Here is a 27,152-nt window from a genome sequence, read left to right as displayed (position 1 = left end):
CTTTGGGTTAATTTCACTGGCATTTTCTCCAGCAACACTACTTAGAAATTTTATTTGTTTCTAACTTAAATTGACTTTTGGTGTCACTGATTTTGAAGGTTCAGTGTGTATGTGTAACTTTCATTTTCATAATCAATGAAGGTGAAGCACCTCAGATTTTTGGAATCTATGATATTTATGTATTTTTTAGAAATATTTATTTGAAAGAGATCTCCCATCTGCTGGTTTACTCCCCAGAAACCTAAGCAGCCAGGGCTGGGCCAAGCTGAAGCCTGGGATCCTCTCCCCTGTGGGTGAAAGGGCCCAGCTACCTGAGCCATCACCTGCAGCCTTCCAGGATGTGCATTTGGAAAAGGATGTGGGTGTCCCAAGTGACATCTTTTTTTTTTTTAAGGTTTATTTATTTATTTGAGAGGTCGAGTTACAGACAGTGAGAGGAGAGACAGAGAGAAAGGTCTTCTGTCCATTGGTTCACTCCTCAAATGGCCACAACAGCTGGAGATGCGCTTATCCGAAGCTAGGAGCTAGGAGCTGCTTCTGGTCTCCCACACAGATGCAGGGGCCCAAGGCCTTGAGCCATCTTCCACTGTTTTCCCAGGCCGTAGCAGGGAGCTGGATTGGAAGAGGAGCAGCCAGGACTAGAACCAGCACCCATATGGGATGCTGCCACCGCAGGCAGCGGATTAACCTACTGCACCACGGTGCTGGCCTCCCACGTGACATCTCAAAGGGTGCAGCCAGATACCCACCCTGCGTTTGTCTTCTCAACTTTGCCTTATGACTTCGGGTGACAATGAAAAGCAATGCTTCAAGACTATCTAAGCTTAGCTCTTTATTTTTCAATGTTTGAAATATCCCAAAACTTTATTCTCAATTACCAAATGACACTTTTTTGATATTCAGGTTTGCCATGCAGAACTTCAACTGGGGACTTGTTTTCAAGCAGTAAATAGCAGGATTCAGTTGCAAATTCTTGAGGCACAGTACCTTCCCAGCTCATCCACTCCTCTAACTTTGAGTAAGTACACCTGTGGTGCGAAGTGAGATCTTTAGAGAGTGTTAGTGATAAAAAGGTTTTCCTACATTTCTACATTTTTTTTTTTTTTGACAGGCAGAGTGGACAGTGAGAGAGAGAGACAGAGGAAGGTCTTCCTTTTGCCGTTGGTTCACCCTCCAATGGCCACCGCGGCCGGCACACTGCGGCCAGTGCGCCGCGCTGATCCGATGGCAGGAGCCAGGTACTCATCCTGGTCTCCCATGGGGTGCAGGGCCCAAGCACTTGGGCCATCCTCCACTGCACTCCCTGGCCACAGCAGAGAGCTGGCCTGGAAGAGGGGCAACCAGGACAGAATCTGGCGCCCCTACTGGGACTAGAACCCGGTGTGCCGGCGCCACAAGGCGGAGGATTAGCCTAGAGAGCTGCGGCGCCCGCCGGTTTTCCTACATTTCTTAGAATGGAGATTAAAATCTTATTTTTATTGTTGAACTTAAATATTAACTTTAATGTAAAGTTACTTTATTAGATTTCTAATTTTAGCCATTGTGTGTATCTTAACTGCTTGTCTATTGATTCTTATTCAGTTGTAACCTGTATATTTAGTTCATCATTTCATACAGGTTGAGTGCCCAGAGTACTCTCAGGTTTGTCTCACCAGCCTCAATCTCTGTTCTTTCTCTGTCTAAGCCCTTTGCTGGGTGCTCTGCTAACCAGAAACTTAATTTTTAAAAACCCAAAAGAACAAAAATTAAGCTACACTTTTCACTTCCTTGGCCTTTGGGCACAACCAGGGGTTGTGATACTTTGGTTGTGTAGACCTGGTTCGTGTGGACACCTAGAACTGGAGATTTGAGTTCAGGCGTACCTTAAGGGTTAAGAGTAGGACAGGAATGCTCCTTTTTGTACTAAAAGAAGGGAACTGTCTGGGGACAGGCAAGAGCAGTTTATATCCACTGTAACTAGAAAGACTGAAAATAGATGAGCTGATCGTTCAAGAAGCTGGAAAAACAGCAAACATGAGGAAAGGTGAAGTAGGTTATTAGAGCTATAGTTGAAGTTGATAAATATGGAGACCAAGACAAAAGACATAATCCATAAAACCAAAAACTTTTTCTTTGAGAGGACCAAGATAAATTTGTAGTAGTTTGGATTAATAAGCAAGAAAAAAATATGAATGATACTCTGAACAAGGAAAAGTATATACTTTCAAATTCAGAAGATGTTTGGTAATATATAAGATAATAACATGTATCACCACCTGAGTTTCTTCAGATATCTATTCAAAATAAATCATAAAAAATTCACTCAGGGCCAATGTAGTGGTATAGTGGGTAAAAGCTACCACCTACAGTGCTGGCATCCCGTGTGGGCTCCGGTTAGTGTCCTGGCTGTTCTGCTTCAGTCCAACTCATTGCTAATGGCCTGGGGAAAGCAGCTTGGGCTCCTGCTGCCCTTGTGGAAGACCTGGAAGAAGCTCCTAGCTTTGGCCTGGCCCAGCCCTGGCTGTTGCAGTCAGCTGGGGAGTATGCCAGTAGACACAAGATCTCTCCATCTGTCTCTCCATCTCTGTAACACTGACTTTCAAGTAAATAAATAAATCTAAAGAAGAAATTCACTCAAGAAGATAAATAATATTAATTAAAGAATAACCATGAAAATATAAAGAATTGCCTCTAATCAAAGCACTAAGCTGAGATGATTTTACTGGCAGATTCTACCAAACTTTCAAGGAATGCACGATTCACATTCTATATGAACTGTTCTAAAGTGTGATTTTTAAAAGCAATTTGTAAAATTAGCATATTGTTGATATCATTACAGAACAATACGTGTTCATTGTAGACTGACATCACATACATAGATGAGAAAACCTCAAACACAAAAAATACACCTTGGAATAAATCCCCAGGACTACCTACAGTTAACTGTGGGAAACAAGGACAAACAGTAGAAATTTATAGATGCAATTTGTTACATTAACAGATGGCTTCCCTTAATCAAAGCAGTGAATCAGGATTTCCAATAATCTCTGCTTTATAAATTGAATTTATAAAGATCATAGTCATCACTTTGTGGCCCCCTCCTTTCTGGGAGTCCCTTCCTCACCTTCTTGCTACCTTGACAGCCTCAGCTCAGTCACCTGACTCCTCAAGTCAACCAGACTGCACTTTCTGCTTGAAAAATATCCCGTGCCAGTCACATTTGGCAGCAGGGGAGAGGTTAGGGGTCGCTTGGCTGAGAAGCTGTAGAAACCTGCATTTCACCAAGTGCAGTTCCTGTCATTCAGAATTGACTTCCAGGTGAGTGAGTGGTATGGTTTTGAAGATGATCCTTGGGACACCCTTATCCCATAGTGGAGTTCCTGGGTTCATGTCCTGGCTCTGCTCCCAATTCCAGCTTCCTGCTGATGTGCAGGAAGGTAGGGATACCTGCCACCCACGTGGGAGACCCAGGTAGAGTTCCTGGTTCACAGCTTTGGCCTGGCCTATCCCTGGCTACTGCAAGTGTTTGTAGAATGAATCAGTGGATGGGAAATCTCTGTGTTTCTGCCTGTCAGAAATAAATAAATAGAATTGACTCCCTTACCATTTCTTTTCACTTTGGGTCAGTCTTTAGTGTTTTTTAAAGATTTATTTATTTATTTGAGAGAGTTACAGAGAGGGAGGGACAGAGATCTTCTGTCCTCTGGTTCACTCCCCAAACGGTCACAACGGCTGGAGTTGGGCTATTTCAAAAAGCCAGGAGCTTCTTCTCAGTCTCCTGTGTGGGTGCAGGGGCCCAAGCACTTGGGCTGTCTTCCACTGCTTTCCAGGCCATTAACAGGGAGCTGGATGGGAAGTGGAACAGCCCAGACTCTAATGGCACCCATGTGGGATGCCAGCACCGCAGGCAGAGGCTTACCCTACTACGCCACAGCGCCAGTGCCGTATTTTTATATTTTTAAAGTTTGTCATAGTTAGCTATGAAAGTTTAGTTCACACAAGCTAGTCTACCGTTATTGGAAGCTCTGCATTTCAAATTTATTAAAGGAATAGATTTTCTCTAGTGGGCATATGCCTAAGTGCCAGTGTCCCAAGCAAAGAATTTTACCTGTGTACAGGTGAGAAATAACTCTCTAGCCATCCAAAGAGTTGGCACCTCACTGTGTAGCCCTCTTCAACGTGTACCCCTTTGCTGCTGACTGTTCTGTATGCTTACAATTCTGGTCTTCAGTGGCACTCAAGCTGGAGGAAGGTTAAATTCATTTGATACTATAGTAGTTATTTATAGTTGCGGTGCAAGTTGAGTAGAGATGTTTTCTGTTACTAGCTCAGCAAACCTTTAAAAGCGGCTTACTTGTATTTTTACAATAAATAGATATACATTCATATGGTATTTTAATAAAATTTTATAAATCAAAATTTCTTGTTTTTAGGTTTTTTTGTGAAAGTGGGAATGTTTAGCTCTGGAGAGTTGATTTATAAGAAGAAAACACGCTTACTGAAGGCCTCTAGTGGAAGAGTAAAATGGGGAGAAACTATGATTTTTCCACTTATACAGAATGAAAAAGACATTGTTTTTCTCATTAAGCTTTATAGTCGAAGCTCTGTAAGAAGAAAACACTTTGTGGGCCAGGTTAGTGTGGAGTTTTTGTTTTGAGTTCCTTCCTTGTGTTTTTCTGTGCATTTAAACAGTTGTTAACAAAGCAAATACAGGATAAGATTGAAGATGATTAACATAATTCTTCAGCATTGTAAGTTTAAAATTAAATGTTTTCTAGAGTTATTAAACCCGGTCAGAGTTTTTGCTTTCATACAAATAGGTGGGATTTCTGAGCAATCAGGTTTATCATTAATTAGTCTTTTTTTGAGCTTTTCAACATTATAAGAAAGATCAGTTTTTTAGTACTATTAACTCCTTCCATGTGGAAGAAGGGGACAATAAGTGTTTATATCAAATTCTTTAAGGCTTTGAATGTCAAATTATCTTTATTATGTTTTAAAAGGTAATATCTAAAGTTTATAAATGATAGATATTATTAAATACTACGGCTCAAGAATGACTTACGGTTATAGATTTAATGTAAAAGGAGCTTAAAATACACATTCTTTACCAATCTAATTTAAATCATGATTAGTATTGGTTTAGCCCATCTTCACAAAATGTTTTTGACTAAAATTGATCCACATCAGGATCAGTTTTAAGTTGATTACCTAGAATTATTGAGTTAGAAATGATACTAATAACTGTTCCAGGGACAGTGATTTTGTAATATCTCACCTTGAATTTTTAAATTGTATCATTTAAAGTAGTCTTCAGAATGACTAAGCAGGTTAAATGTTTTGATATGTAAGAGTCAAAGAAATTAGCTTTTGGAAAGATGAAAAGATATGCAATTGCAACTATGTAAGCTTCCAAATGTCTTTCATCAAGATGTACTGAACTCAGTTACCATCACTGTGTCAGGCTCAATGAGTGTACTGTGGTTTTTTGTTTTTGTTTTTTAACAGATTTGGATAAGTGAAGACAGTAATAACATTGAAGCTGTGAACCAGTGGAAAGAAACAATTATAAATCCTGAAAAGGTTGTTATCAAGTGGCACAAGTTAAATCCGTCCTGAAGATTTCATATATTAATGTGGTGAAGAACTTGACATTCTTTTAGAAGACATGATTTCAGTTTGCTACCAATAAGAGGAGACATTTCAATACATTTGTTCAATTTATTTATGAAAGACTTAATTGTTGTATATAATGGATCTGACAGAAGCTATATAAAAGGCATAATAAATTTTATCAGATAGCCAAAGTGAAGAAAATGGTCTCAAATGGTGCAGAAACAGACAATAAAATAAAAAGGGTAGTGTTAGGTAAACTAAATTATAAAACCTGTGAGAATGTCAATCACAGATAATTATTTCTCCACTCTGCTTTTGCTTTTGTTTTTTAAGCTTTACCTAAATACTGAAAACATAGTGTATCAAGTCTGTTATTGTTATCAGACCCTTAGAAGATTTCACAGCTATTTCAGTGCTAGGCATTGTGGATTAGATCTTGGCTCTACTGTTTACTTCTTGCTATATTTTTTCCTCTCAGCAAAAATGAATTGAACCATTTCAACTATCTTCTCTATTTGGGGAAGTTTGTGCTATGTGTTTATAATTTTTTTATTTATAGGCATTATGTTGCCACTCAGTAAGCTATTTATCACCAAGAAACTTCAGGAATAGAAAACTGCATTTTGGCAAGTATAAATGAAAACATCAGAAGGTTGAAGCTTAATTAGAGACCTGGAATACACACATGTTGCTGTTTTCTTCCCTCAAATATTTTTTGTTTTATTTGGAGTTGAAATAAGAGTATAATCCATATGGTCTCTTCTACTTAGCATAAGTTAATGAGCTTAAGTGGCAAGTTCAATATTTTGTGATAATCACTTCCTTGTTTTTAGTTTTTAACATGTAAATGACTTGTTCTGTAATCCATATTAGATTATTTTCCACACTGTCTCCATAACCATACGCGCAGACACTGTGTAACAAATATTTTCTTTTGAAGTCTTCTTTCAGGTACTTACTAGTCCTCAGTATATGGGAATAACTTCAGCTTAACTGACCGTAAAAGGTGGGGCCAAAAAGAATATTTTTGCTAATAAGCAGACCAGGTACTCAGGGTTCTCAGTCTTCCGCTTTTCTTTCTTACTTAGTCCCATCCATGTTAAGAGATGGTGATATTTTAAGCCAGAAATATACCTTGTTATAAGCATACTTTTTCATTTCATTTCCTATGTTCTGTGTCTTTCATTAAAAATTTCCCAAATAAACCCATAGGTCTCTTTTTTCCTAGGTACCATCTCCTCAAGCTACAAAATGTGCATATTTTACACCCCCTTTGCTTCTGTTGCCTAGATTTTATGTTACTAGTGGGGCTGCCACTATGCATTTTGACATAATGTTTTTATATATGATCTTAGCCAAAAGGGCAAGAAGCGGCATCATAATTTGCTTAGATTTGTGAAAAACGGCATATTGGTCTTTTAAGAGAAATCTGTTTTGTGTGGTAGTATTTTGAATCTAGCACAGATACAGTTATTTAGCTATTTTATTTAGCTGTTTGGTTTTTTTTTTTTTTTTTTTTTTTTTTTTTTTTTTTTTTTTTTTTTTTAGACATTTTTAGAGCTGTTTAAGGTTCACAGGTAAATTTAAAGGAAGGTACAGAGATTTCTTATTTACCCACTTTCCCCTACTCTCACAGCCTCCCGTGCTATCAACGTCTTGCAACAGAATCATACATTTGTTAAAATCAACAGTGTCGCCGGCGCCGCGGCTCACTAGGCTAATCCTCTGCCTTGCGGCGCAGGTAAACAGGCACACAGGTTCTAGTCCCAGTCGGGGCGCCAGATTCTGTCCCGGTTGTCCATCTTCCAGGCCAGCTCTCTGCTGTGGCCAGGGAGTGCAGTGGAGGATGGCCCAAGTACTTGGGCCCTGCACCCCATGGGAGACCAGGATAGGTACCTGGCTCCTGCCATCGGATCAGCGCGATGCGCCGGCCACAGTGCGCCGGCCGCGGCGGCCATTGGAGGGTGAACCAATGGCAAAGGAAGACCTTTCTCTCTGTCTCTCTCTCTCACTGTCCACTCTGCCCGTCAAAAAAAAGAAAATCAACAGTGTCACGTCATCATCACCCAAAGTCTGTGGTTTACAGTAAGGGTGAGGTTTCTTCTTGGTGTATATTCTGTGAGTTTTGACAAATATATAATGACATGTACTCACCATTACAGTATCATTTGTTTCATTGTGCAAACTTTGCAAATGTAGCTGTTTTAGTAGTTACCAAATGTGTTTATTGATTTTTAGATAATAAAAGGCTTTATTAAGTCATATTTTAACTTGGCTTTTAATGATTTTTTTTTTACATTTTAAGCTTTTATTTAGTGAGAAAGATGCATAGGAGAGTGAGAGCTTTATTTAAGAGAGAGAAGTGAATGGGGGTTCATACCGAGCACCAGGAACCAGCCACGTGGAAGAGCATCTAGGCCAGGAAGCCTAGAGCGCATGGTCTTTGGGGATACAGCAAACCCCTTCCTAGCAAGAGGCCAGGGAAAAAGAGCAGGGCTTTTAATGATTTTATTTAACTTCTAATATTCTTACAAAGTGTATGATATAAGTTGAGGAAATGCTGTGGCTTCTCGGTTCCTTAGAGTCCTAGAAAAATAAAACAATAAAGAGGCAGCCTTTTTATTTAAAAGATCTTTCAAGCAGAGAAATACTGGTGGAACTGAGGTGCCGAATGTTTCGTTAGTGTTTACCTAAGCGTTTTTTGGGTGGAGATCCTGAGGACCACTGCTATGCTGGCTGCTTCCTTGAAGCCTTGCCTGGAAACACACCTGTCTGTTCCTCGGCACTCAGACGTGAGGAAAACAACAGGAGCTGCTAATAAAAAGCGAAGCTCTGTACAGAAATCATTTCTCTGTGTGTTTGCTTAGGTATTTCTTGACCTCTACCCACTTACAACAAGAAAGGAACCAAAATTATGCTGGGTGACCAGAGGAAACCTTGAAAGGGTTCACATTGATAGCTAAGTTTGCACAGTGCTAATCCCTAAAAATGCATTTATCTTTAAACTCTCAGATTATCACAAACTACAGAATCACTATATGGCTTTCGTTCAGTTTTGCATGATTTTTTAATCAGCATAGAGAAATGACCACCAAAATAAATTAGTATATTAGTTCCAGCTTTATCAGACTGTTAAGAAGAAACCAGTGGGATTTGGACATATTGTATGTAATTGTGATCTAAAAATTACCTAAACTGAAGTTCTATTTGAATATAGTTAATGTAAATTTCTAGTATACTCAGTAGCCACATGGAAACTATTTCCTGGAGAAAATTAGCATTATTTAATTAAATATTTGCTTATTATTAATAACATTAGTAATTTGCAATACATTCCAATTTTTTGTGTGATGCAGTAGTGAATATTACAAAAATATACACGTTCTTTTGGTGTTTGGTGTTTCCTCAGGGTGTGCTGAGGCGACCCAGATCAAAGTCTGTGCATGATCATGATGAGGACACTTTCTAATATTCCTGTTGCATAAGCTGTAATTCTTACTCAAAATTTAATTTCAAATGCTTGTAATTCTGGCTGAAACATTAAGAGAATCATGAAAACTGGACCCATATGAAATAAACGTTTTGAAATACAGATTTTAAAAGTTATTAAAAGAATTAATGTAGCTGTCGAAAATTGTATTTTATTTTTAGTGGGTGGTAAGTCGTCTTAAGGTGAGTGCTGCCAACATTTTTGGTAATTTCATAGTAGGAAAGATGTTTTTGACTTGATACTTCTTGATTTTTAAATGTTTCAGCTATAAAGTATCTGATCTCTATAACAATGGTTATAATCAATAACTAATAAATCACAGGACTCTGATAATGGCAGCAGATCTAAATAGAAAGCTCTGTACGCCGCCTTACATGGTAAAATACTTGATTCCAGGCTGAGCTAAATCCCCAGATGAGAAGCGTGTTTGTGCTGGTGTCTCAGTAGTGATTTCCACATTGTCACACTGTGGAATTTGTTTCTAGATCACGGTTCTTTAGTTTCTGAAGAAGGAGGATGATAAATACCTGCCCTTCATGATAAGAACAGATTTACTTTTGTAGAAATAAATTTGGTTAGTATAGCTTTAAATTGTGTTTCAGTTTAATTTCTAGATCTTTCATTTTTCTTGGTTACATAATGTGTGGAATCTTGCTATGAGTATGTCCTCCAAAGGCTTATGTTTTGAAAGGTTGGTCCCCAGAGTGATGTGTGAAATGATGGTCCCTCTAAGAGGTTGGTCCCCAGAGTGGTGTGTGAGATGATGTCCCTCCAAGAGGTGGGACCTAGTGGAAGGTCTTTATGTCACTGGGGAGCTGCCCTTAGAAGGCATTAAAGTTGCTCTGGTGGGATTTCTGAACTCTTGCAAGAGTGGTTGTCCTAATATATTGATGTTTCTTATATCACGTATCATACCTTCGAACTCTGTCATCTCCTGTACTCAGTCACCATGTTCAGAAATACATATCCTTAATAGATCTTGAACCCACCTGCTTCTCCCTGTCTGTCTGAGAGTACTGTGAGCTCTCCATGTTGGTCTTGGTGCTCCCTCCTGTTCCCCTTCAGTCCTTTCTCCTCCCAGCAGCCAGAGTGATGTTTTTAAAATGTAAACCTGATTGTCACACTTTAGATCCCATTGCTTTGTATGTAGTCCAAAATCCTTAACATGGTTTACAAGGCCTTTGTTGGGGAGGAAAAACTTTTCTGATGTCCATGTAATCCAAAGGGAGCCCTCGGGTTAAGCTAATGAGTGACTCATTAGCAGGAGAAAAGAAAACTTACATGCATGGGGGTTCATAGAAGTGTTCAAATGAAAGAGGCAATTAGGCTGGGGCTCATATACCTTTTTAATTAAATGGAGTTTGGGCTTCAAGGGACAATAAATCCTGGGGAAGTGACTATGGAATGCATGGGGGAACTAGTGGAAGGTGAGGCTGGCTTACTTCAGTTAGGTGTGTTTAGGCACACTCTCCTTCATGTCACCTCTGGTTGTGAGGGAGACCCCACATGCCACAGAGAACACCCTATGGGAGGAACTTCCAGACTGTGGGTTCAACCAGACAGTGGGGAGCAGATGCGGGGAGGACCATCTTTACTGGGGGGTCACAGAGGAGTACACAAGCAAGGGTGTGAGAGGCTTTCAATGGTATGTTTGGATGTCACTAGGTCGCAAGATGGTAAAAGGGGGAACTTAGGGCAGAGACCAGCCTTACCACAGTGCTGCCATCTTGCTGCCTGGGTGGACTGTTCACAGCCTATTTGTAGGGATGTTGAACCATCAGGGAAAAGGGAAATTTTAAGAATTTATAAACCTCGCCTGTAATCTGAGCTGTGCCCTCTCTCCAGCCTCATCTTAAACTATTCTCTCTAGTCCCTCTGATCTTTCATTCTCAGAAGACAATGTGCGCCCAGCTTCCTTAGAATCTCTGCATGGCTACTACAGGGTATGGTTTCCTTTTGCACTCCTCCCTTCCCTAAATCCTGTCCTTTTTTTCAGATGTCAGCTTAAATGTCTATCCTTCAGAAGAATCTATCTGGATCTTTCAAACAATCTTAGATCCTGTTTTTCATTTACTCTATAACTTTCCCTTACAGCTGTTATCACAAGTGTAGTTAAATAGTTAACTTGCATAATTTTTGTTTAATGTCTGTCCTATAATGTGACTTCAATGATAGTAAGATCTTATAGACCCAGGCTGTAAGAGTACATAGTTAATTAAGCTGGCCGCAGCGCGGCGGCCATTGGAGGGTGAACCAACGGCAAAGGAAGACCTTTCTCTCTCTCTCTCTCACTGTCCACTCTGCCTGTCAAAAAATAAAAAAATAAAAAGAGTACATAGTTAATATTTGCTCATTCATTTAGCTGAATGGGAGGTTAGGGTTATAACAATGAACAAACAGGGAAAAAATGAAAGAACACATTGAGTACAAGGTTTTATGGCTCAGGACAGTGGCACAGGCCAGTATCTTCTTATTGAGAGAAAATTCTAATATTTATCATTTCTACATTACTGTAAAATTCATTGACTCAATTTCTAAAATTGATTGACTTATCCAAGAGGCAAAGAGAGACCCAATTGCTAGATTACTGCCCAGATCCCCCAACAGCCAGAGCTGGGTCAGGTTGAAGCCAAGAACCCAGAATTCAGTTCGGGTCTCCCATATGGATGGCAGGGAACCAAGCTCTTGAACCATCAGCTGTTGCCTCCCAGGGTATACAGCAGCTTGAAACGAATCGGGAGTGGAGCCAGGATTCAAATCTAGGCACTCTGATTTGAGTTGCAGGGGTAGCAACTTAATCCCTCTGCCAATGCCTGCCCCAGTGCATTTCTTAGAGAAGAAATATGTTAGCTTCATGACTCTAATACTTACTATCAAGACCTAGAAAAGATTTCCCAAATTGAAAGTTTTTGTAGCATAATTAATGCTAAATCTAGGAGTTTGCTGAAATATCAGATTTTACCTTATTATGATATGTTAAAAACTTAGTGTGTGTCATTTCCAAGCACAAAGCTTTCATTTATTTTAAACATTTATTTCTGACAGCATATGAGGTAAATTTGATTCCTGTGTGAAATAGGAAGAATATTTAGATTGTGTCCAGCTTTGAAAATTTCCCATCAGATGTAAATAACATATAATCACATATGAAATGAAAATGGCAGAATGTTAAAAATTGTACTCATTGAATTCTAGTTTATAGTTTTCTATACTTGAAATAAAATAAAAAAGTAAAAAATATTTAATATATTCAAGTTTAAGGGATGCTAACTAAGCAAGCAGCTATTTTACTGGTCTCAACAGTATTCATAAGACTTGTAGGAAAGAAGATGAGAATAAGAATTGATTAGATGACGACGGTACACATGACGGGATAGAATGAGACTTTGGAGACTTTCCTGGTAGAAGTTAAGAAAGGGAGTCAGGGATGCAGCCACAGAAACCAGCCTAGCACTGAGGCCGCTTCCTCTCCTGTCTTCATCCAGGACGGATGCTGAGTCTGGAGATGAGAGGGGTGGGAAGGATTGCTGAGCAAGGTTTTCTTAACTCATGATGGCAAAGGAACCCTAGGAAGAACAGATTGGCCAGAGAGAGTCCTGTTTGAGGAAGAGAATGTGTGGAGAAGAATAAAGGATGGAAAAGTAGGAAGGTATGGCTGCAGTTCTACAGTGAATATGGGTGCTTTTTGGCCCTGTCCTTTTTCTCTTTCCACAGAGCACCCGATCAGTCCATCAGATTTCCTCCGGAGGAATGGGTGCAGCATTCTTGTGTTGCCTCTCCCCCTCTGCTCCACCCGTTCTGCTGTCTTTTCACCAGCTCTTCCCACTCCCCGCTGTTTGCCAAGGCTCCTACTCAATTGGTTTTTTCATTGAAAATCTGAAAACGAGTTTGGTTTATGATAAACTCACTGATGCTGTGCCTGAGAGAGACCTCAGGAGTCCTCTGCTGTAAATGCCAGCTAGAATAAAGGGATATTTATTCAACAAGTATGTACTGCACAAGTGCTAGGGATACAGCCCTAGACAAAAAAACCAAAACACCTATCCTCACAGAGTGTATATTTTAGTTAATATATCAGAACACACAGTGTTTCCAGATAAAATTTGATGCATATCGTGCAGTGAGTGAGAAAATCGAAGTTCAGAAAATCTGTTCCAAGTCTTTCCTTCTGTTTGGCTGTTTTATATGTGAATCTTCATTGTTTAGTTTCCTTTTGTCTTTCTTCAAATGTTCCTGTTAATGATGTATTAATGTGTTATTATCTAGAATTTTTTGAAGTACACCTAAAGAGCTACTCTTTGAACTAAAACAGGAATATATATTAAGGAATCACTTGAGTGAGAGGAGTGCCTTAGAATTTTATTTAACATAGTGAACAGCCTGCTTGGAAACCCACTTTATCAGGGCTACTTGCGTATGAAGTGAATGAAGGAAATAGATGGACCACAGGAAGACCATGCACATACCTAGGCTACGTATAGGTAGTTCCCACCATAAGGGTCATGTATTTTGAACGTCTGAATCGTTTTTTCCTCATTAATATTCTTGCCTAGATACTGTATGTCTCAGGAGTGAGGAAAATGAGCTAGCTGTATTTATTTGATTTTTAAAGTCTAGAATTTGAAAGATGTTAATCTTTCAGGTTTGGGCCACACTTGGAAAGCATTGGATTCTTCGTCCAAACCATTCTTTTGTAAAATGGAAATAATCATTCTTTCAGAACGCTGTGTGATTGCTGCTGCTAGCCATAAGACAGTAGACAAAATGGGTTGTCTCGGAGAAGTGAAGGCTGTCTTCACCTGAGCAAAGTCCCTGAGTGCAGGGTCTGGGCCCACAATTTTCCAAGGCTTGGCTATTAACTCCATCAAGATGCAAATAAATTAAGGGAATTGACTCAGTTAACAGAACTTTCCCAAATCTAATGGGGAAACTGTAATATCAGTTTACTAATTTATAAAAGGAGGACTGTCCCAGAAATGATTCAAAATATTTATATCAGCCTTTACAACACTCTGTTTCCTGTCAGGGCATGCACGAAGTTGAATTTTAGAAGCTGGACAATTGTATGGAGACCATGAAATGATGGCAAAGGGAAGTGGATTGTAGACAGAGGTATTTTCCAGCCTGGTGGGACTAGTGTCACATCCTGCCCCAACAGGAGTGTGCCGAAGACTTCACCGTCACTTGCCGTATTTAGTGTCTTTCTCCCAGATCGTGCAGACTCACACCGCTTAGTCCCCCTTTTCAACCTTCCCTTTTGCTATGTTTCATTCTAACCATCTCTATTTACAGAGGCTTTGGCCAGGCAGGTTATTAGTTAATTGATGAGGTTTCAGCTTGCTAAGTTATAATCATTTAATGATGTCTCCCAGACACTAGAGCCAGGTCATTTTTTAAAAATATTTTATTTTTTTATTTATTTGAGAGGTAGAGTTACAGTGAGAGGGAGAGACAGAGAGAAAGGTCTTCCTTCTGTTGGTTCACTCCCCAAGTGGCTGCAACGGCTGGAGCTGCACCCATCCAAAGCCAGGAGCCAGGTGCTTCTTCCCAGTCTCCCATGTGGGTGCAGGGGTCCAAGGACTTGAGATGTCTTCTGCTTTCCCAGACCATAGCAGAGAGCTGGAATGGAAGAGAAGCAGCCAGGACTCGAACTGTCACCCATGTGGGATGCTGGTGCCACAGGTGGAAGATTAACCTACTGCCCCACGGCGCCGGCCCCAGCCAGATCATATTAAGTGCAAGTTTAGGAATTCCCTCTACTATTTGATGGTAAGTAGATGTCTGTCTGAAATCTCTACGTTTATAATTTTTGATCTATCAATTGAATTTGAAGTATTTGATACAATTGATGGTCCCTTAACACTTTTCTTCTCAGAACCTTTGGGCTGTTCTTTTATTACTGCATTAGCTTGGATGCAAAATGTGAGGTTGTCTTTTATAGGGCAGAGCAGCTAGACAGGGTGTCTACTGTGGTTGATGGTTGTCAGGCTTCATCCTGCATGGCAAGACAAAACTGCAGCACAGGGCACATCCCTGGTGCGTCAGAGATCTCAGGTCATCATCACAGTCATCTGCGCCTCACGCCAACGACGTGTCAGTTTGGAATTTGCAGGACTGGAGCCGAGAGTTTCCAAACAATAATCTGTTCTCCAAAGACAGGGAAATGGCTGTTATAAAATACCCACGCATGTCTTCATGTCCTCCTCATAGCCTCTAGCAAGGTCTACATTTTTATTGCAGGGTCATTTGATAGAGAAGTAGATTTTTGTTACAATCTGGCACCTTAATCTTCTTATCTAAAAGTGATAATGTTTTTATCATTTTTCTGCTGTAGGAAGAACATGATGAGAAACAGATTTTTCATTCCAAGTATGCTGTACAGCTGGTTTGAAATAAATGTCTAATATCAGTATTTTAAAGATTTACTCATACTCTTTACTGTTGTTTTTTTTTGCAAGTTTCAGTGGTAGTTTTTTCATTATGAAATTCATAATGGTTATAATGTTACCTGAAAGGAATTCCAGGGACTGTCTTTCCCCTCTTTTATTACAGTGGGGGTGGTAAAAAGTTATCTAATAGCAGTTTATTTATTGCCTGTGTTTGTAACCAACACAGCAATGATCGCTGTCGATTAGCATATTACAACAGTGTTAGCTAGAGAAAGCTGCAGGTTCTTACAGCTAAAGATCCTGAGGAATTTCCTTACTCTGAGATTATTCTTTCCATTTACTGTCTCTAGGTCACAACTACGGAAACAGTAATGTGTTTGAGGGGGAAAGAGGTGTCACCATATTGTGCTTATTAAAAACACCTGGAACTTTACATTTATGGGAAAGGCTATATCTGTTAGGACTCTAAATAATTTTGTCATAAAGTATATTCATAATAAAGAAACAATACAGATAAAAACTTTAAGTTTCCAGAAATAGAGACAAACACAAGAGTGAAACTTCATTTACCACCAATAGTCAAGTGGTCATATCCACGTAAAGAGGTTAATTTGATGTCTGTACTCAAAGAAAATAATAAGCACATGAGCTATGGCTTGTCTTACATAAGTGACTTAATTAATCTAGGGTGGGCCGGCGCGGTGGCTCACTAGGCTAATCCTCCGCCTTGCGGCGCCGGCACACCGGGTTCTAGTCCCGGTCGGGGTGCCGGATTCTGTCCTGGTTGCCCCTCTTCCAGGCCAGCTCTTTGCTGTGGCCAGGGAGTGCAGTGGAGGATGGCCCAAGTGCTTGGGCCCTGCACCCCATGGGAGACCAGGAGAAGCACCTGGCTCCTGCCTTCAGATCAGCACAGTGCACCGGCCGCGGCGGCCATTGGAGGGTGAACCAACGGCAAAAGGAAGACCTTTCTCTCTCTCTCTGTCACTGTCCACTCTGTCCAAAAAAAAAAAAAAAATCTAGGGTGGACATAACTGTCAACCAGTGTATGTTGGGTGTTTATTAAATATGTCCAGAGAAGATGTGTTTTTTCTGTTTCACAGTCTATTATTCAGTTGATATCTATTGTCCAATTTAGTACCATGCCAAGCTGTGCTAGTCATGTAAAATTTTTAGTTTTGCATTTGTTCATCGTGCATTTACATACCACTTCACATGCATGTGTATGAGAAGGTGGGGGGGAAACTCAGCTGATTCTGTACAGCTGAATGACCATCGATCATCAGAAATCTTTCAAATTGATCCTGACTCCAGTTTAGTAGCAATAGCAATGTTAAATAAATAATCAATTTTATACCAGAAGTATCTTGAAAGTCTGTCCTGAGGAAAAAAAAGAAGTAATTTGATGACATGTAAACATGTTTTTGGGAGTGCTTGTTTCTCCTTTTCTCGGGATGCAGAATATGGAAGACTGCTGAAGTCTCAGTGGCAGGTATCACTCGTTAGCTTTGATCTTGGAGTCTGGAAGTGGGTGCCTCAGATGCAGTCTTGCCCTCGCAGGACTGGGCTCACGTTGTGGTCCATTGCCTGAAACACTTTTGCCAGGGTTCTCTTCCCCCCACCCCACCCCTTGTCCCACTTCACCTCCCTGATTTCTGTATATTGTAACAGTCTTAGCTTACAATCTCTTCTTCCAGAAGAGCTTCTGTGTTGGTATTCTTGTGTGTGTGTGTGTGCGTGTGTGTGTATCCTATTGGTGTGCTCTCTACACACACAGAGTTGTGTACTGTGGTCATTGACAGCCTGCAGTATATGACAGTGGTCCCATAAAATTATATTGCCTAGTGACGTCATAGCTGTGTATTAGAAAGCCAATAGTGCAAGTCCAGCCCCAGTCTACTGGGGAATTCCTTCTCGTTCAAGGACAGGGATGTTTCCATTCTATTCAGGTCTTCCGCCGGCGGAAGCCCACCCACATAACAGAGGGCAATCCTTACCTGAAATTCATCGATTTAAATGTTAAATGTTGGGACTGAGGGACAGTGTGTTAAGCTGCCACTTGAGGCACCCGCATCCCATATCTGAGTGTCTGCTTTGAGCTCTGGATTCTCGGCTTCCTATCCAGCTGCTTACTAATGTGCAGGGGGAGGCAGCAGGGTAACTCAAGTACTTCAGTTCCTGTCAACCACTTGGGAGACCCAGATGGTTTTCCTGGCTTCTGGCTTCAGACTGGCCCAACCCTGACTGTGTAGGAAATTGGGGAGTGAACTGGCAGACGGAAGATTAACCTCTGTCACTCTGCCTTTCAAATAAATAAATAAATCTTTTTTTAAATATTAAGTTTCATCAAAAACACTCTAAGAAAACACATGAAATTAACCATACACCTTCTCTCATCTTGTTTGTGTTAAAGGCTCCGGGTGCCTGAATTAATATTGTCTGTGGTGTGCCATTTTTGCTTTTAGAAAAACATTAGAGCTGGTGCTGTAGCTCACTAGGCTAATCCTCTGCCTACGGCGCCGGCACCCCAGGTTCTAGTCCCGAATGGGGAGCCAGATTCTGTTCCGGTTGCTCCCCTTCCAGTCCAGTTCTCTGCTGTGGCCTGGGAAGGCAGTGGAGGATGGCCCAGGTGCTTGGGCCCTGCACCCACATGGGAGACCAGGTAGAAGCACCTGGCTCCTGGCTTCGGACTGGCGCAGTGCACTGGCCGTAGCGGCCATTTGGGGGGTGAACCAATGGAAGGAGGACCTTTCTCTCTGTCTCTGTCTCTCTCTCTCTCTCTCACTCTCACTAACTCTGCCTGTCAAAAAAAAAATAAGGAAAACATTAGAAATGATGTATTTTATAAAATTAAGAAATTTTAGTATTTTGGTTTATAATTATACTGAGTATTCTAGATATGATCTGAATAGTTTACAGTACTTGCAACAAGATTGTTCTTTTCTGTAGTCTGGTTGCTATATACTCTTAATAATGTGACCCAAGATTTAATTTATTTTAACTCTTGACATCATCCCTTGAACTTTACAGTTAAACCACTGGGTCTATTTAAAAATAAAAACAGTAGGTCTTTTTCTCTACATGAACAATTGTTCAGTCAATTTTCTTCTTCCTCTTCCAATCTTGTTTTCCAATGTTTGATGACAGTTAATATATAGATTTTCATATTATAATTCCCATTGTTAAGTATTATTTAACCCATCTGATCTTAGAACCATAGAATCCTAACACCAACAGGGACATTTTATAACTAAAACCTTGTCCAAAATAAATGACTTGTATGGATTTATCAGGTAATTAATCGAGTAGCTGAGTCATGGACTTATGTGTTTAGTTTGACTCAACAGACCTCAAGTATCTTATATTTAGAAGTCATGTGTTAATGCAATATTTTGGTTAAAATCATTGTAGAATGTATAACAACTTCATAATATAAGTCCTTGCCCATCTCACTTGGAGAAGAGGAAATACTGAAATTTTAAATGTTGTCTAGGTATGCTTATACATACTTCTAAAAGTTACCCTTTTGTTGTCTTTCCGTAGTTATTTATAAAATTCTCAGAGCAGCCAATCTAGGGCTGTTGCTCCACTTCCTGCTCTCGGCAGCCTTTGATAAGTATGTTGCGATTACCGTTGGTACACTGTAGAAATACACCACATCCGCACTCATTCCCTTCCTCGGATCTTCCTTATGAGCAGTGAAAGGAGGTAACTTTGTGTCAGAAAAGAAACATTTCTTATCATGAGGGTGGTATTTACCCTGACCTTCTGTTGTTTCTGAGTTATATAAAGATTGACATCTCAAACTGGAGAAAAGTAGGAAATTTTGTTTTTTGGATTTATTTTTTAATAAAATAGCCGGAAAGTTGCATTCATTTGAATTGGTAACTTTAGTCCTCCCACTCTAAGAATAAATGCCTTTTACTTACACATTGGAAATCTTGGAGTGGAGTCTCAATACATGTTCATCCCATTCCCTTTAATGATACACAGTGTCCCATGAGATGACAAACATAATATAGGTAAAAATAATCATTACTGGCCAGCACCGCGGCTCACTAGGCTAATCCTCCACCTGTAGCGCCCCGGCATCCAGGTTCTAGTCCTGGTTGGGGCGCCGGATTCTGTCCCGGTTGCTCCTTCCAGTCCAGCTCTCTGCTGTGGCCCAGGAAGGCAGTGGAGGATGGCCCAGGTGCTTGGGCCCTGCACCGCATGGGAGACCAGGAGAAGCTCCTGGCTGCTGGCTTCGGATCAGTGCGGAGCGCCGGCTGCAGTGACCAATGGGGAGTGAACCAATGGAAAAGGAAGACCTTTCTCTGTCAAAAATAATAAAAATAAACATTACTATTTAGTTATTTTTAATTTTGCATTAGTAACTGTCAACACTGTGAATTAGTTTAGAATGGGCACTTTGCTGCTTAAAAACACTGGCGATTATATCAGAGAACAGATACTCAGCTTTGGAACCTTGGATCTGAAAAGTCAAAACCCTGCATTTCTATTAAACCTGTGTCGTGTGTTGATAGCAGGTAGTCCTAGTCCTTCTCCTAGAGATACCGGAGAGGAACATGCTTCTCTCCTTGCCTGACTCTTAATTAGCAAGACCCGGGGGAGTGCAGGATACACTAGCTGATTCCATCCATCCTGGGCAAATTGCCCATGTGAAAACCTTGGGCTCTGTCTTTCAAAGTTTTAAGCACCTTAGAGGTTTTCCTGATAAGCATTTCAAAATATTAGCACGTAAGAGAATTCACTGTGTCAGACCTAAGTTGGTTCTTAAATCATTTTCAGAGATATCAATGGGATGAATCTTTTCATCTTAGCTTATCTATTGTGGTTAGTAAAACAAGGTACTCTCTAATATTGAAACAGGAAGCCTTTCATTCCTGAGATTTCCTGCTGTGAGCATAGAGTTTTCTGAACAATATATAACATTGATAAGTTATACAATGTGTTGAACTTTACTGCCAGCTCTTTGTTTAAAAAGGGTGTAAGAGGTTTTGGCTGACAGGAACATGAAGTCAAAGTTAAGTACAACGTCATCCTTCCACCTGCCACAGAAATAAACCCAAATTCATAAGTAAATGTGTTGCACATTTAAATGTTTTTTCAACCAGTTAAACTAGTTATAAAGCAATTAGCTTCTCCTAACCTTACCTGTATATGACTTGAGAGAACTCTTTTTCTCTCCAGGAAAAATTGGTCTCCAAAGTTGCGCACAAAGGTCAATGGACATTCAAGGGAGCTTTCTTCAGTTACTGCGGGGGGTGGGGGGGGGTGCATCTGGATGCGTGCTCAGAGCGTCTTCAAATCCCGGTTCATGGATAAGAGTTGAGTTTTCAGATTACATCAGGCTTCTGCTGCTCCTTTTCCTCTAGCTATTTGGATAGCTGTTTAATTTTCCCACATAGTATTTCAAGATCTGGAATAAGCCCTTCCAAATATACAGAAAAGCATCTATAATGTATGCTGTTTTTAAGGATGTATTTAGAGACTATGTTATAGTCTCCTTGAGTAACACATGGGCTATTTTTAATACTTATAACCATTCAGGAATTTCTTAATATCAAAACTAATTATCTTAGTGAGATAGGATTTCTCAACTTCGGCACTGTTGACATTTGAGCTGGAGAATTCTTTTTGTTGTAGGGCGCAGAAGGTTACTGACCTATGCATTGGGGGATATTTAGCAGCATCCTTGTGCTAAACTCAGATGCCGGTAGCACCCCAGTCCCAGTTATAACTACCAAAAATGTCTCCAGGCGTTGCCAAGCTTTCCCGAGAGGACAAAGTTGCCCCTTTTTGAGAACCACTGCTCTCAAACAACATAGAATGTTAGAGAAGACCTTAGCCATTTTTCAGTTTTTATTTTCTCCTTTTTCATATGTCTGTGATTTACATAAGACCTTATGATTCCTTAGTCACAGAGGTGAGATTGGAACTGGGGTTTCCTGATTTCCCAGTTTTTTTTGTTCTACCACACCAGGCTTTCTTGGTTTAAGATGGTCTGTCCCCCTACTTATGGACTGGTTCAGCTCCATGAGTTCTGTTACAGCCCAGCTAATTGTGTAATAGCCTACATATTATGTACGTAAAATCTATTATTCTCCTTAAATGTCTACTTGTACGTATGGTTTTGGATTGTTTTCCCAGAAACAGCACCAAGATGAGGATTTGTGTAAAAGTGGTTTACCAGGAACTGTGCTCAGAAAACTGGTAAAAGAGTGGAGAAGTAGACAAGAGAAGAAGGAAACCAAATGAGGACACAGCATCAGGCAGGCTTCCAAGAAGTGAGTTTAGTGAGCCCCACAGGAGAGTTCTGCAGACAGGACAGATCCTATCTCAGAGTATCCAGTTCAGGTACAAGAGAAAAAAGTATTTCTCGTTCCTGCCCATTGGTCACTGTTTAAGGTGGAGCTTCTTAACTTTGACACTCTTGCCATTGGGGGATAGTCCTCTGTCTGTGCATTGCAGTGTTTACTGGCATCCTGGCTGCTCTCTGCTAGACACCAGTAACATTTCCCCTCCTTTTCCCTGTCTGGTAATGACAACCAAAAATGTCTAGATATTTTGATTCCTGGAAGTCAAAGTTTCCTCCTCACTGAGAACCGGTTCAAGGGCTGCCCCTGGGGAGGTGTAGATTCCCAGGAACTCCAGGCTACCAGGCAAAGTGGTCTTTGTCAGCCAGAAAGCAGCCCTGTGGCAGGGACACAGGAGCTGGCTGTGGGGGTGAAACCACACCAGAAGGTAATGTGTATAAAAAGGCGGCTGACGAATCCCAGCGGATCTGGGGGGAGTGCTGACATCATCTGCTACCTGTATATAACTGATTACATTTCTCTACCTCTCAAATATTAAAAAAAGGTTCAGAGACCATATCTGGGCTGGTACAGTGGTCTGAATGAGATTTGAGTGGGTCCCCCAGAAATTCCTGTGCTAGAAGCTTCATCCTCAGTGAGGTAATGTCAAAAGATGGCAGAGTAGGGCCTACTGAGAGGTGATTAGGTCCCTAAAACGGATTAATGAATTTCTTGCAGGACTGTGTCCTCCTCCCCCATCTCCCTCCCTCCTTCTCCTCTCTTCTCTCCTTTCCCCTTTCTCCCTCTCCCTCCCTCAGGAAGTCGCAAGAAAGCAAATTGTTATCAAAAGAAAAGTCTAGTCCCTCCCCTACATCTTGCCTCCTGGCTCCCACACATGCCCCTCTGCACACAGCGTAGACTAGAGGGCCCTCGCCAGAAACCGGTGCCTCACTGTTTGGGCCTCCAGAACTGTGAGCTAAATAAGGCTCCTCGCCTTGCAAGTCACCCAACCTGGGGTATTTTATTATAGCAACAGAGAATAGAACAACACAGTGTCTTACCGACATACATTCTTTTCATTATTACTTTTCCACGTGTAGTTATGTGGCAATACTTGCTCCCACCTCCAACTTTTCTCTATTTCTGTTCATTTCTTAGGTTTCATACGTTTGCCTACTGGCTTTCTGCCATAGCTGCTTTTTACCACCTATAGTTCTGTGATCCCACCTTACCTCCTCCCACAAACTTGGACGTTAATAACTACACTTACCAAGCCTCCTGCTAGACTAATTTAACTGGCTGCCACGTGTTAATTTCTGGTGCTTGTCTGCCACCGACCTCTGGCCTCTGCGCCTCATGGCGCGTCACTGTCTCCTAGTTGACCTCCAGCCTCCAGGTGCAGCTCTGAGACTCTGCTTTTGTTGAGAACTCCCAGGGCCTGCATTAATTTGGAGGCCTCGGGGAGGGGGACTGAGTTAAGCCGAGCAGTGTCTGGTGAATGGAAGGATCAGCTGTGACTTTGGTGGATATGTTAATGCTGCTGCGCTGATAGCTGGCTCATGCTCTGCTTGGAGGCATAATCCTTTGGCACAAACAGAAAGGTTTGCCCTGGAACTTCTCCACCGTATGGATGTCTGCCTAGAGCTTGTCGCTTTCACAGAGCCTTCAGCTGTGATTTTTCCAGTAAGACATTTTACTTGAATTATGTATCTGACTGTACTTGCTATAGTTACAGTTATAGACGGTTGTAACTAAAACCTTCTGCCTTGGGTATCCTGTTGGGTTTTATATTTTCTTTTTTACTGAAACTGTCTACTTTTAAAATGTCTCCCTGTAATAGACAATTCTCAGAGGTGTTGTGTAGCCCGGAAGCCTGTTCCCTGTTTGAGAAGTCCCTGCCACAGGAGAGCTGGTGTGAAACAGAATGCAGAATGCCACATAGTGGGTGTCTCAGCCTTCTCTGCAGCTTGGCCCAGGAGGGTGCCCTAGATTTGGTCAGTCAGCTACATGATATAGACCACTGCAGGAGGACAGTAGGGCCAAAGCAACAATAAAGAGTAAAAGAAAAAATAAAAGCAAGGGGTGGGAGTTTGGCCCAGCAGTTGAGTCACTGCTTGGGTTGCCTGCATCCCATTTCGGAATGCCCAAGTTTGAATCCTGGCTTCTCCAATTTCAGTTCCCTGCTAATGTGCACCCTGGGAGACAGCAGGTGTTGGCTCAAGTGGTTGGGTCCCTGCCACCCACAAGGGATACCTGGATTATGCTCCAGGCTTCAGCCTGATCCAGCCCCAGCTGTTGTAGGCATTTGGGGAGTGAACCAGTAGATGGGAAATTTGTTTGAGATTTGTCTCTCTCTCTCTCTCTCTCCCTTTCCAACAAATAAAATAAATTTTAAAAATAAAAATGAAGGCCGGTGCCGCGGCTCACTAGGCTAATTCTCCACCTGCAGTGCCGGCACCCCGGGGTTCTAGTCCCGGTTGGGGCGCCAGATTCTGTCCTGGTTGCTCCTCCTCCAGTCCAGCTCTCTGCTGTGGCCTGGGAGTGTAGTGGAGGATGGCCCAAGTACTTGGGCCCTGCACCCGCATGGGAGACCAGGAGAAGCACCTGTCTCCTGGCTTCGGATCAGCGCAGTGCACCGGCCGTAGCGGCCATTTGGAGGGTGAACCAACAGAAGGAGGACCTTTCTCTCTGTCTGTCTGTCTCTGTCTCTCTCTCTCACTGTCTAATTCTGTCTGTCAAAAAATAAGTAAATATAAAAATGTAGGGAATTTACTGCAGGCGTGAGGTCAGGTGCAGGCGGCTGACTGAGCTTCTGCATGATAGACAGGTAGACGGGGTGACCTTGCTGCAACCCAACTCCTTGGCCCACCACGCAGCACATTGCTGGCATCTCTCTGGCTGCCAGAACTGAGCCCGACAGCATTCTAGCCATGACTTTCAAGATTTTCCTTTTTCGTGCAAGACTTACGGTTAAACTTCCTGCAAGGTTGTAGTTTATATTTGGGATCGGATTTAAAAACCAAGGCTATTTGGCCCAGGGAAGGATTTTTTTTTTAATTGGGCAAATTTTCAACTCTAAATCAAAACATGAAGCAGACCAAATCCGCTGTAAGTATCAACAACCTACAAAAGCTACAAAACCTGAAATGAAAGGAAACTTTTAAAACCAAACTGAAAAGTACATCCTTGGAAATCAGATAGTAGCCATGAAATCACGGAAAACACAGGCGTGCTGGTTAATAAGATTCAGGCAGAGTCGAACGGGCACATGTCTTCAGATGATGACTCACCCTGTTCTGATGAATTCTGACCAACTGCAAGGCGATGAAGATAGGCAGCTAGCTTCTCGTGGGACCCATGGGTAGTGTTCCTCCTAGCTGTGCTGTCGTTGCTTAGGCACCGCGATTAGGCAGCCAATCCCAGTTTGTTAGCTGCTCTGGTATCAGAATGCATGCCCTTCGGAGATCACTGTTGCTTGTGGAAGTTGGTTTGGAAAAGGCCAGGGATATCCTTTGAAGCAAAGTCCTTCTGCCAACGTGGTACACAAGTCGACTGGCTTTGTGGAGCCTGTGGTTGTTATTTACCACCACAGATTTGTGTACGATGCACAAACCAGTACGACTGAACTATCAGAAACCAACTCTGCATTTCAGCAGGCAAGTGAGGAAGTCAATCAGATGACCAATTGAATCTCTAATGAAGAAATCCAACCAGGATCTGTGGAACAGACACCTTCTCTGCCCGATTTTCAGATGTGTCTCTTGCTGACAACAGTTGTCATTCTGCTTCATCCCAGAAGATGCCCAGCTTTTGTTGCAGTAGGCTTGAGCTGGAGCCTGGGCTCCACGGAGCTCCTTTCCCTTCAGAAAGAAACCACAGCGGAGTGGTCTCTCCCTTTGCAGATTCAAGGTTCCATAGCCAAGTTGCCTGTATTACTCAAGCTTGATGAATCTGTGAGATAAACTTCGCAGTGGCAAAAGTTCAGAAGAGTCCCGCCGAAAAGAAAGTGGTTAATGAAGTCCAGCAAAATGAATTTAAAAATATGTTTACACAGCGCCAGATAGGAATAATTCAGACTTAGTCTTTAGCCCCAAGAATCATTCTCTGGCTTTTCTATAGAAGTCTGACAAGGAGTTTTCACATATTACAGTATTTTAACTTGTACTGGCTGAATCTAGGCATCAAATTCTAATTCTGTTTTTTGAGAAGGATTTTATAAGGACTTTGAACCTAAGCAGGTTTTCAAATCCGACAGCCAGGACTATAGTCCATCTCCCTCACGGTGTAGACGGGAGCAGCTTGTACACTGGAGTTGTTTGCATTCATGTGAGAACAATTCAGGAACACTTTGAAACCAAGCCTGAAAGGTCTTTGGAGTCTAGTGGCCGGGTGGATTATACCAAGTAGACACATAAAGGGTGGACACATTTAGGATTAATTCCTGTAATTCCTGTGTGTTACCTATGCAAGCTAAATTATACGTTTAGTTTTTAGTGGCTTTAAAAGTGTTATATAGTAAGGAGAATCATTTGAATATTGAAATTAGTTTTAATGATTTGAACCATTCCTTATGAGGAGTAAATTGACAGTTATTGAAACTGTAGTCAATGGGGCCGGCGCTTTGTCGTAGCAGGTAAAGCTGCCACCTCGAGTGCCAGCATCCTTTATGGGCACCGGTTCAAGTTCCGGCTGCTCCACTTCAAATACAGCTCTCTGCTATGGCCTGGGAAAGTAGTAGAAGTTGCCCCAAGTTCTTGAGCCCCTGACCTGTGTGGGAGACCCGGAAGAAGCTCCTGGATCCTGGCTTCAGATCGGCGCAGCTCCAGCCATTTGCGGCCATCTGAGGAGGGAGTGAACCGGCAGATGGAAGACTCCGCCTCTGCCTCTGCCTCTCTCTGTGTAGCTCTGACTTTCAAATAAATAAAATCTTTAAACTATAGTCAAGAAATTTATTCTCATTTGATTCTAATTTTTAAAGATTTATTTATTTTTTTAACTTTTATTTAATGAATATAAATTTCCAAAGTACAGCTTATGGATTACAATGGCTTCCCCCCCATACCGTCCCTCCCACCCGCAACCCTCCCCTTTCCGTCTCCCTCCCCCCTTCCATTCACATCAAGATTCATTTTCAATTCTCTTTGTATACAGAAGATCAGTTTAGCATATATTAAGTAAAGATTTCAACAGTTTGCACCCACATAGAAACACAAAGTGAAAAATACTGTTTGAGTACTAGTTATAGCATTAAATCACAATGTACAGCACATTAAGGACAGAGATCCTACATGAGGAGTAAGTGCACAGTGACTCCTGTTGTTGACTTAGCAAATTGACACTCTTGTTTATGTCATCAGTGATCACCCTAGGCTCTTGTCATGA

General features: G+C 41.4%; 1 protein-coding gene and 1 pseudogene across 6 annotated transcripts in view; both read left to right on the top strand.

The window, feature by feature from the left end:
- Nucleotides 1-7,865, top strand: part of TC2N (tandem C2 domains, nuclear) — a 39,158-nt gene extending 31,293 nt beyond the window's left edge. For 5 of the 6 annotated variants that reach the window (XM_051826454.3, XM_051826453.3, XM_089322710.1 and 2 more), the window contains exons 10-12: nt 904-1,018; nt 4,413-4,612; nt 5,488-7,865. In XM_051826454.3, the coding sequence (XP_051682414.2) occupies nt 904-1,018; nt 4,413-4,612; nt 5,488-5,598 (426 nt within the window). In that variant the 3' untranslated portion in view covers nt 5,599-7,865. The remainder of the gene's footprint in view (nt 1-903; nt 1,019-4,412; nt 4,613-5,487) is intronic. The other variant, XR_016226861.1, reaches the window with a different exon arrangement.
- Nucleotides 7,866-15,061: 7,196 nt separating this feature from the next.
- LOC127484634 (phosphatidylinositide 4-phosphatase SAC2-like) lies at nt 15,062-25,732 on the top strand (annotated as a pseudogene).
- The last annotated feature ends 1,420 nt before the right edge of the window (nt 25,733-27,152 follow it).

The sequence above is a fragment of the Oryctolagus cuniculus genome, chromosome 20 (genome assembly GCF_051225735.1).
Source record: "Oryctolagus cuniculus isolate XC-2025 breed Fujian yellow rabbit chromosome 20, ASM5122573v1, whole genome shotgun sequence".
Classification (NCBI taxonomy): domain Eukaryota; kingdom Metazoa; phylum Chordata; class Mammalia; order Lagomorpha; family Leporidae; genus Oryctolagus; species Oryctolagus cuniculus.
The sequence above is the reverse complement of the archived record's forward strand: the minus strand, read 5'-3'. Positions and strand labels throughout refer to the sequence as shown.